Source organism: Dama dama, chromosome 27, assembly GCF_033118175.1.
Source record: "Dama dama isolate Ldn47 chromosome 27, ASM3311817v1, whole genome shotgun sequence".
NCBI lineage: Eukaryota > Metazoa > Chordata > Mammalia > Artiodactyla > Cervidae > Dama > Dama dama.
The window spans coordinates 58,865,979-58,877,864 of NC_083707.1; the positions used below are offsets into that span (position 1 = coordinate 58,865,979).

The 11,886-nt window shown below is 42.8% G+C and overlaps 1 protein-coding gene across 1 annotated transcript; it reads right to left on the reverse strand.

Annotated features, from left to right (window-relative positions):
* Nucleotides 1-801: 801 nt before the first annotated feature.
* MC4R (melanocortin 4 receptor) lies at nucleotides 802-1,800 on the reverse strand. The gene has a single exon (XM_061131023.1). It carries the CDS (start codon nucleotides 1,798-1,800, stop codon nucleotides 802-804), a length of 999 nt encoding a protein of 332 aa, XP_060987006.1.
* Nucleotides 1,801-11,886: the final 10,086 nt, after the last annotated feature.

Here is an 11,886-nt window from a genome sequence, read left to right on the forward strand (position 1 = left end):
GAAGTTTAGATTGCCTTGTTCACTTAGATTTCCCAGAACACTTGGATCCTCATAGTTGCTGTTTTTGTTTTCTTTTTTTAATCCCAAACTGAATTGCCTGTGAGGAATATCAGACTCTTTGCTTGAGCAAATTAATCTCTCTGTCTCTGAGAAACACACAACATTTTCTGATTCAAAATATCCCCCCTCCTTTTTTTTTTTTTAAAGTAACTATTTTTGTCCCAGCAGAAGCTTCAACTTCTGCACAGGGAGAATGAATGAGCAAGTCTTATTAAATTACCTGAAATTTCAGCTTTTTTTTTTTTTTATGATTAAGCATCTATTCTTCAATATTTCTCCCCTAAATGCTAGAATCAAAATTTTATACTTCAGTGTTGTAAAGTATAACATCAAAAACCACTTATTAGAATATATTTAGTGAAGCTGTGATTTCCATGTTACAAAAACAAGCAAAGTGTCACATCCTTGTAAATCACAAGAAGGAAACACTGTTAAACTCTTCATAAGGACTTTTTTTTTCTTTCTTTCTTTTTTTTATAAATCCATAGTGCCTATAACCTGTGATGTGGATTCACATTTTACAGCCAGAAAGTAGCATGACATTAAAAATACATGGAGACTGGGCACTGTTTCACATTAAAAAAAAAAAAAATCACAAACTTCAGTTGATACAATAGAATTTCTGAATCCATGCCCTACACACTCACAGATAAAGCTGTGGCTGATACAGACTGTTCAGATTGTACATATGAGAAGGAGAAAAGTCTCCAACGCTGTGTTTAGCATCGCGTTTGTCCCCACTTAATATCTGCTAGACAAATCACAGAGGCCCCCTAGAGGAGAGCAACAGATGATCTCTTTGAAGGTTTTCCTCAGTTCTTGGCTCCGGAGAGCATAAATCAGAGGGTCGATGACGGAGTTACACATGATGAGGATGAGGTACAAGTTAAAGTGCGACATGAAGCACAGACAGTAGGGGTTCTGGGGGCAGGAGATGTAGAATATCAGGTGCAGGAAGAAGGGGGCCCAGCAGACCACAAAGACCCCGATCAGGATGGTCAGCGTGATCGCCCCCTTCATGTTGGCGCCCTGGCGCACGGCGCCGGTGCCTGGCAGGACCGCGATCCTCTTAATGTGCAGTCTGGCCATGAGGAACATGTGGACGTAGAGAGACGCCATGAGAGCCAGCATGGTGAAGAACACGGTGATGAGGCAGATGATCACGGCACTGCTGTCTGAGTAAATGATGAACAGGACGCCCGACACCGTGCAGGCGGCCCAGATGGCGCTGATGATGACCGCCACCCGCCTCACCGTCATGATGTTGTGGTACTGGAGCGCGTAGAAGATGGTGAAGTACCTGTCCACCGCGATCGACAGCAGACTGCAGATGGAGGCAAGCAAGGAGCTACAGATCACCGAGTCAATGACATTGTCAATATTCACCGTGAAGCTCTGCGCGTCCGTGTCCGTGCTATTTAGCAGGGTGATGACAATGGTTTCCGACCCGTTGGAAACGCTCACCAGCATGTCAGCCACAGCCAGGCTGCAGATGAAAAAGTACATGGGTGAGTGCAGATTCTTGTTCTTAGCTATGGCCACAATGACCAGAATATTCTCCAACAAGCTGATGACCCCCAGAGTCACGAACACCTCGGGAGAGACAAAGAGCTGCTCGTAGCAGCCCCCGTCCGAGTAGCCTTTGGCCAGGGACTCACTGACATTGGCGGGCAGTCCGTGGGCGCTGCGGTTCCAGGAGTGCAGAGAGGTGTGCATTCCATGGGGCTGGGTGGAGTTCATCCTGGATTCAGGTCCCCTCTGGGCTGATTGAGCCTCCCGGGTCCGGCAGCCTCAGCGACTTTCTCCAGTCTTGACTTGCCCCAGACGAAAGTTAGGCGGCCGAGAGTGGCATGCCTGCTCTGAATAAACGTCCCATGCTCCGGAGCTGGAAAGGGAGTTTTCACTCTCTTTCAGGTGCGGCTCTGGTCAGCATCACTTGGAACTCTCAGGCTGCAAGATGCTCCTTCTCCGTCGAGCCTGCCGCTTGCTTTTTTGTTCTCACTTCCACTTCAACTTTAGTCGGAGGCATGCAGGTCTTTGCAGAATAATTTGCCTGGTGGCTGCGCTAAGGCTGAGAGCCGGCTCTCTGTGCGCATGCTCTGTCAGCTGCCTCGCAGAGGAAGCGGTTCGCAACCTGAAGCTTTGCTTTGAGTGTCAGAAGCTGCTGCTGATTTTTATGGTGTGTGAAGGGAAAAAAAAAAAAAAAAAAAATGCTCAGAGGGACTCCTCCTCTGCTTCCTTCTGACCAATCCGAGTCCAGTGAGTCTGTGAGACACCCGCGATGGTCCAGGGACGCAAACTGCAGGCAACCCCAATTCAGAGGCAGAAGCCTGTGGAGTCGGGCAGCCAGCAGGATGTGAGAGGCTGTTTCCCTCCTCACGTCCTCAAGGAAAGCGACTTGGTTCTCAGAGGGCATTCTCTGAGGTCTCAACAAGCCATCCTGAGGCACCCAGGTTTAGCCTGCTTACAGGAGGGGTGTATGTTCCTGAGTTAGAGGCACTGCCTTTTTTGCACGGGGAACTCTCCCTAAGGCTCTATGGTAACCAAAATGGGAAGGAAATACAAAAAGTGGGAGTATGTGTATACATATGTCTGATTTGCTTTGCTGCACAGCAAAAAACCCCACAACATTGTAAAAAAAAACTTGACTCCAATAAAAATTAAAAAAAAAAAAAAAGAAGAGATGCACGGCCTTTTTGGCCAGGACGCTGAATTTATTTACCCTCTCAATTTCTTTTAATTGAGAAGAAAGGCAGTCACGCTTCAGTTTGAGACAGCTGACACACAGAATATTTAATAATCCAGGAGACTATGCTGTGGATGCAAGGACTAGATAGGCAGTCACAGTTTATACCAGGGCTCAGAAGGAGTTCATTTCTTATGCACTAAGATCAGATATTTCTCCATTGCAGAATTTCTTTTTATCATAGCTGGAAAAGTTTTATTTTCATTTATGACATTTAAAAACCATATAGTACTAATGTAAACAATGATTACTTTGAACTCAGAAAGAAAAAGATCAATAGCCAGGCAACACTCAGGTTTTTTAAGCATTATTAATGTGTAATTGAAATACAAAACTTACACATATTTAAGGTATACATTTTAATGAGTTTGGACATATGCATGTATCTCCATGATACATCACAGTCGAGGCGCTCAGCATATTCATCACCTCCAAAAATTTCCTTGTATTCTTTTGTGTTTTCCTTTTATGTGTGTGATAATAACACTTAACGTAAGCTCCATGCAATATGTTTTAAAGTGCACAGTTTTGTACTATTAACTATAAGCATTGTGTTGAGCAGCAGCTCTCTAAAATCTGTTCGTCTTGCATAACTGAAAGTTTATACCCTTTGGGCAGCAATTCCTTGGCACTGGTCTTGGCAGTGATTTCTTGGAATTGACAGGCAAATTATAGGCAACAAAACCAAAAAGAGACAAGTGGGATTACATCAAACTGAAAAGTTCCTGAACAGCTAAGGAAATAATCAACAGCCTGAAAAGACGATCTGAAGAATGGGAGAAAATATTTGCAAGCCATCTATCTGATTTGGGGTTAATATACAAAATATGTAACTGAATAGCAAAAGAGCTAAATAACCTGATTAGCAAAAAAATAGGCAAAGGGCTTGAACAGACATGTCTCCCAAGACCTAGAAATTACCACCAGCTATAAGAAAAGGTATTCAGCAAAACTCATCATCAGGGAAATGCAGATCAAAACTGTGATGAAGTATCACCTCACACCTGTCAGGATGGCTGTTATCTAAAAAAGAAAAGATAGTAAATGTTGGCTAAGATGTGGAGAATCTGGAATTAAGTTTTTTTTGTTTTTTTTTTTTTTTTAAGACAGTCTGTCTACTTCATTGGAGCTTCCCAGGGGGCTCAGCGGCAAAGAATCTGCCTGCCAGTACAGGAGACACAGGTTCAGCCCCCGAGTCGGGAAGATCCTCTGGAGGAGGAGATGGCAACCCTCTCCAGTGTCCTTGCCTGGGAAATCCCATGGACAGAGGAGCCTGGTGCATGGAGGAGTCCACGGGTTGCAAAGAGTCAGGTGCCACCAAACAACTCTGCATTCAAGACATAAGAGGCAAGCGTGAGCCTGGACGGGCAGGCAGCACGTTTCTCCTGATATTTTCCTTGTCTGCTCTGTCACCTCTTCGTTCTCGTGGAAATCAATCCTAACTACGAGAGTGATAACAAGAACTCAGCGTTAGTTTTGGTGTGGAGTTTAGACAATAGCTGTAGGTCCAATCTCAATAAAACAGAGGAAGAAGTAACCTTTGACTTTCTCTGTGTCCCATCTTGGGGCTTCTCAGGTGGTTCAGATGGTAAGGAATCTGCCTGCCAATGCAGGAGATGTGGGTTCAATTCCCGGGTTGGGAAGATCCCCTGGAGGAGGAAATGGCAACCCGCTCCAGTGTTCTTACCTGGGAAATCACATGGACAGAGGACCCTGGTCGGCTACAACCGATGGGGTTGCAAAAGAGTTAGGCACAACTTCGTGACTAAACAACAAACCTACTTCATTAATTGAAGGCTTCTAAATATAACTCACACATTCCTTGGTAACTTAATTTATTCAAGCCAAGATGAGTGAATGCTAGTTATACATCAGAATTTCTGAATGTTTTGAAAGATTGTGAGGAAGTTATTTTTCAAATTTAAATTCCAAGTTATGAAATTTTATATAGCATTTTTTCTTGCCATGACTACTTTTAGTTTTATCTCTGTAGAGTTTGTGACTATTGATAATAAGGGACAATAAAAAATACTTATTTCAAAGTTAAAGTCTTCAGTGACTTAGGTAAGGGCTTTATCTTTTCCCCCTTTGGTGACAGAGGCAATGTTAAGTATGATTCCTGAGCACCGAGTTAAATGAACATCTTTCATCTATCGCTAGAATTGGGTGGGGCCGGATCCTAACTAATGGAATGTGGGTAGAAGTGAGAGCGTTGTTGTTTCCTTTGTAAGATTCTACACGTTTTCCCTCTGATCTCCTCGGGGATGACGCTAGAATGTCTTTGAAGCCTCATGGTACAGATGTTAGAACCATATCATGAAGGACCCTAGTCTCTGAATGACTGCACAGAACACAACTCACATCTCCAACTCCCTCCACGCCCTGGCCCACCAACTACGCTGAACCTTGACACAAGCAAGCAATAATTATTACTGCGTTAAGCTGCCAAAACATTGGTGTTGCCTATCACAGCAGCTAGCATTAACTGCCTTGACTTTGAAACTTATTTTGGGCTTCCCTGGTGGCTCAGAGAGTAAAGAATCTGCCAGCAATGTGGGAGACCTGGGTTTGATCACTGGGTCGGGAAGATTCCCTGGAGGAGGGCATGGTAATCCACTCCAGTATTCTTTCCTGGAGAATCCCCATGGACAGAGGAGCCTGGCGGGCTACAGTGCATGGGGTCGCAAAGAGCTGGTGATTAAGCACACACACATGCACACATTTACAAGAAGCATATCCGAATTACGTGAAAAGTCTTTCCCTCTCCCATTTTGGATTTGTGTGAGTGGTGAAATACTTAATAAGCAAGTAATAGGGAAAACGTCTGTTGAAATGTTTAAGCATAAATAGCCAACTCTGTGTAAACTCCCTGCGTCAACCCTTGACTTTATGCTCCCTGCTTCTCTTAGTGACATGGTTGTTCCATTTCCTAAGGCTGAAAATTCAGAATATCTTTGACTTGTCCATCTTTCTCAAAAATCCCTACATGAAATCACTTGTAAAATACCTTCATTTCTGTCAGTGTGTCTGACTCTTCTTTTTCTCCTTAAAAAACTCACTTGTTCTCCTTCATGGAAACTTCATTGCAGTCAAAATTCAATGTAATATTGCATGCATCCTAGAGAGTTTCTCTTGAGTCTAGTCTATTCCCTCTGCATATAATGTGCTTTGCCTGCGTTTGTGAATGCATAGTCATCATTATGTTGTAAAATTATTAACAGACATATTATATATATAATTATATAATAGGTAAAATTAGTATTGAAGGCAAAACTCTGTTTATTTTGGTTTTTCACCAAAAAAAGAGATTTAATTTGTAGGCATTTTAATCACATTGAAATCCCAGAAAACTATATACATTTAAATTTTCAAATTCAATTACTTGATGTAGATTTTATAAAACCTTGATTATATGGTTAATCATGCTGGAAAGATAACATTTTGCCATCTCAAGGAGGAATTTTAATAGTCTGACAGAGTTTAGTTTTGTAGAAGCCAAAGAAATACAACCAGCAAAGCTAGACCCATAAATAGTATCTTTGAAAATTTATTGCAGATTTCTTTTTTCTAAGTACACACAAAATTGAGTTAATCATAATATATTTCTCCTCTGAGCATAGTCCTTGTTTTACATTTTGTAACAATAAATATGAAACATTGCTAAAGAAAAGTATTTATCAGACTGTGCTACACAGACTACTGTTTTTAGATGTTAATGTTATTCCTACCACAGAATAAAAGGTCAAAGAATTTTGGAAAGCATTGAGAACTCATTACCTTCTTGAAGTTGCAGAGTTTACATTAGCATGTAAACTTTCTGAAATTTCTGACTAGAAAAAATTCAGTGTTGCTTAATCCACTTATTTCCTGAATATAGAAAACTACTAAGATACTATTGTGTGTGTGTGTGTGCGCGCTAAGTTGCTTCAGCCATGTCCAGCTCTTTGCCACCCTATGGACCATAGCCCGCCAGGTTCCTCTGTCCATGGGATTCTCCAGGCAAGAATACTGGAGTGGGTTGCCATGCCCTCCTCCTGGGGATCTTCCCCACCCAGGGATTGAACCCGAGTCTCCTATGTCTCTTGCATTGACAGGCAGGTTCTTTACCACTAACGCCACATGGGAATCCCAGGATACTATAACAGTAGCCCAAATAAGAGTCTGTGAAGACCTGAGGTCAGCCAGTAGTCGCTTTGCTGCAGGGGAGACTACTGATCAGTCATGAACAGAATGAGGAAGAGAAAGGAATCTTCCATGACCTCCATTTTTTGCCTTCCATGAATGGGTAGATGTTGGTGCCATCTATCTGGTAGGCACATGGACTGGCTCTCTCAGTCTGCATTTAAACATCCATCAGTTCAGAGTTCAGCAAGCTGAAGTCTGTGTTGCTCAGATTTCCTTGCAGCCTGCATTCCGTATGTGAATAGTTTTTCCCAATTAGATATATTCTCAAGAGGTTTGGAAAGCATGCGTGAGGCAGCAGTCCCCTTCCTGTGGCCGGAGCCGCTGGCCGACAGGATCTGCAGGATGTCAGCTTTGGCACCAGGTGACTCTGGCCTCAGGTGTCAGGTCCTCTCTTGTGAATCAGAGCTAGAGGGACAGGCAGTGCCTCCTCATCTGTGGACTGCAGCTCAGTTGGTGGAAAACTGCAATGAAATGAAATAGTTGAAGGTCCACACCTCTTCCGAAATTTTGTAAGCGCCTGTTTCCTGTGTTAAGTTCCTGTCTGCCTGACACACTGACAGTATGTCTGTCTTTCACACTAAACTGTGATTGTTATACCTGATTAAGAGAATCCTTTTAAGAGACAAGATACATTTAATTTTTAAAAAAATTTGAAATTTGTGTTTTCGAGACATCTACATGGAAGCTGAAGCTCTGATACTTTGGCCACATGATGCGAACAGCCAACTCATTGGAAAAGAGTTCCCTGATTCTGGGAAAGATAGAAGGCAGGAGGAGAAGGGGACGACAGAGGATGAGATGGTTGGATGGCATCACCGACTCAGTGGACATGAGTCTGAGTAAGCTCCGGGAGTTGGGATGGACAGGGAGGCTGGCGTGCTGCGGTCCTTGGGGTCGCAAAGAGTCGGACACAACTGAGCGACTGGACAGCAACAACATGGAAATATCTATTTAGCAAAGATGAACATACAGCCCAAAGGAACACTCTGGTATAAAGACACATATTTTGGTTGTGGTAGATGCAGGCTGTGCTGAAAGCTGTAGGTTTCTACTAAGATGGAAGGAAAAGGGAAATTATGAACAGAATCATGAGGAACACAATGTATTTGAGAGGCAAATGTAAGGGGGAAAAATAGGCAAATAAATAAATAATATTGGTGTTAGTCTAGGTCTTCTGGAAGGAAGATACCAAGATAGGATTGTGTGTATGATTTTACTGAGCAGAAGTCTGTGAGGAAAAAACAAAGGTTTTTGAGCCAGGAGAAGCTGAGAAAGGTGTCGAATCACAGTCTGAGCCTGACCTTGAGGGAGGAGGGAGGGAAGAAAGGCCCAAGGCGACCTGCGGTGACGTCATTCCTGCTGCGCACGGCGATTGGCTGGGAGCTCTTGTGGGCAGCCTGGTCCTGGAGCAAGTGTGGCAATCAATTTCAGAGAGCGATCAGTGGAGGTCTGTGGTCAGTTAGCTCCCCGAAGTTGGAGGTTTGCTGGCACATTTTCACAGCCGCCACAGAGTCTGAGAAATGGTCAGTGTGGTAGCAAGAGCCAGGAGAGAGTCATTGGACGGTCAAAGAATAGAGTATGAAGCAGATAAAATGGGCAGAGCTGGTAAGTGAAATCAGAGTTGGTTCTTCTTTTACTGAAGTCAGCGTGACCCTTTTTGGAGCTTATTTTGTTCATAGTATCTTTACTGATCAAAATGTGACTTAAAAATATAAATACATAGTTCCTATCAGATCAGTAAATTCTCAGTACTCCCAATTACACTTAGAAATAGAGTTAGCATACTGCTAAATAGATCTATTGTAATAATTTCATATTTGTGTGTATGGGTGAACATTTTTAAGTGTATGCATGAATTTCTTCTTTTGTATTATAATAATAACTACAAAGCTTACTTAAGAATTAAATGATTTAATATGTATTAAACACTTTGACTAGTGCCTTGAACAGAGTAAATACCATATAAACGTTAGTTGTATTTATTTTACATTTTTCTAACCTAAGCCTTTTTTAAGGCTCTATAGTCTTTCTGGGGATTGTATACCCTACAGAATTCACCAATTTTGCACACTCTTGTCATGGGAGTAGTTTTTAAAGATACTTGGAAATTTGATTTCTTATTGTGTAGCCACTGAAAACAATGTTTTGTACGTACGAACACTCTGTGATACTTCATGTGTCATTAAACTCCTATTTTCAGCACAGCAATGCTTCAGACTGGAACGGTTTAGTCACTTCATGCCCAGTAACATGTAGGTTACAGTTCTAAATGGGCTCATTTGCTTATTTATTAGAGGAGAGCTGGGGTAGAAACTTCGTAGATAAATTTTCCTTTTCAGTGAACTTGATGTGGTCTTTATCCCAGTGAGTCATTTGAGAAAACCTAGATTTTGCTTTTTAATGGGTTTTTCTTAAATCTGGGGTTTGGGAAAAGAGGATACTTAACATCTTTCTTGCCTTTGTGGGGGGACTGAGAATACCTTGCTTCGTTAAGCCACCAATAAATATTCTAAACGTCTAGTATTTATTTCGAGTTACAGTTCTCTACTATGAATAGTGTGTATAGTCTTAGAAAGTTTCTTATAAATTTAATCTTTGAATTACATTTTGTTTCTGACATGTAATTGCTTTTAAATTGAAAAATACTTCTGCCATTTCCTGCCCCAGATTTTCTGTTAATCAAGAATCTGTTTGGATATTATAGTTTGTGCTGTGCTGTGCTTAGTCGCTCAGTCCTGTCTGACTCTTTGGACCCCACAGACTGTGGCCGGTCAGGCTCCTCTGTCCATGGGATTCTCCAGGCAAGAATGCTGGAGTGGGTTGCCATGCCCTCCTCCAGGGGATCTTCCCAACCCAGGGATTGAACCAGGTCTCCCGCATTGCAAGTGAATTCTTTACCTTCTGAGCTGCTAGGGAAGCCCATGAATACTGGAGTGGGTAGCCTGCACCTCCTCCAAGGGATCTTCTTAACCCAGGAATCAAACAGGGGTCTCCTGCTTTGCAGGCAGATTCTTTACCAGCTGAGCTACCAGGGAGGCCCCACATTATTGTTTAGCTTCTACTTAAATAAAATTATGATAAACAAGTTTGCATTAAAACTTAGCGTTCCTCCTTTTCTGATTCTACAAACTTGGATTTTCTTGTGTAACGTGCCTCTGAAGGTATTTGTGCTGTTTCCCTGCTTTTGATTACATTTGGTGTTAGAGAGTTGATAGTTTCATGCCATATCACACATCAGGATTTCAGTTTTTCCAATAACTTGCAAAATAAGGGGCTTCCTTCATAACTCAGTTGGTAAAGAATCTGCTTGCAATCCAGGAATCCCCAGTTTGATTCCTGGGTTGGGAAGATCCCCTGGAGAAGGGATAGGCTACCCATTCCAGTATTTTTGGGCTTCCCTTGTGGCTCAGCTGTTAAAGAATCCGCCTGTAATGCGGGAGACCTGGGTTTGATCCCTGGGTTGGGAAGATCCCTGGAGAAGGGAAAAGCTACCTACTCCAGTATTCTGGTCTGGAGAATTCCATGGACTGTATAGTTAGTCCATGGTTGCAAAGATTTAGATATAAAATAAGAGACTGCAAAATAACTAAGTTCTGCTTATCTTAGTTTATCCAATATTATAAAGAAGAGAAGCAGAGAAGGTATCTTACAGTTAATGTGATAAAAAATAATGTCTCTAAATGCTCATGGAATGTTTTATAAAATCAGTGCCTAAGTGTTGAGTTTTGTCATTTAATGTCTTTGAGAGATTTTAGACTCCCTGAGATGTCTTACAATATCTAATAAACACATCTTAAAAATCCTTTCATGAATTATTTTTTATTCAAGTTGCTTTTGCTCTTGGCCAGAAGTCTTCACGTCATTAAAATTTCAGGAGAAACTTTAAGGAAATACGAAGTGCTTCTCCAATTTGAGCTCAGTATATGTTTACCTGTGCTACCCCTCAGCAGATTCAGGAGGCAGTATTGCTCCTAGACAACTTCAGCTAGAGTTTTTATTGGATGAAAGGGAAAAAAATCGTGACAGAGTTTGGTTTTTTAGCGAGGTGAGTTGTGTCAGGAGTGACCATTCCCGTGCTCCTGTGTGTGAGGTAACAGGAGGCTGGGCTAAGCTGGTTACTGCCACTCTCCTTCTTTTCAAGTGGGCTGTTTGGTATCAAGGAGGGAAAATACTAGCCAAATGACCTCAAGTCAGGGGCTTTAAGTGTGAGGCTGTATCTTTCACTGAAACGCCTTTCCAGAGACCAGCTCTTACCCTGCAGTTTGTTCCAAGCCCTTCATAGCTTCTTCCTATATGTCCTCCTTTTTCTTTTCTGTTTATGTTTTCCTATTTTCTTTTCTATCCACATTTCTAGTCCTGCCCCTCTGTCTGCTATGAGACCTAACGTCAGCCTGCCGGGGACTCCACAGGAACCCAGCACTCCCGGAGACTTGGCATGGTCAGTGCCCGCTGGTAAGGGTCAAGGCCTTTGCTTGCCTCAGGTCAGCTCCCTGAGAAGGTATCGGATGCCACAGCGTGTCACAGGCCACAGCCAGCACCCGGACGGGCTCATCTGATGTCGGGTGCTATCTACGGTCCAGCTGGCTGTGATGAACACAGGGGCCAAGTGATACGAGGTGGGCTTCCGTTCACAGAGGGCGGTGGCCTGGACGGCCTCACTCGCAGGGGTGGCTGTGGGTGATGTACTAAAAGGCTGGCGCCCGATCACAGGCCCTGGCCACCGCCTCTGCTCTGCCTTCTTTCAGGAGCTGCGCAGGTTGTCAAAGAGCCGAGGAAAGGGAGTTCTGATCTTTCGGGGCCACAACTTTAAATGATTAATAGCCTAATTCTGGGAGTTCTCTTTGCAGTAGCAATGGTAACCTGAGTGTAAGAAACACAAGCTGAGTCAAATCTCA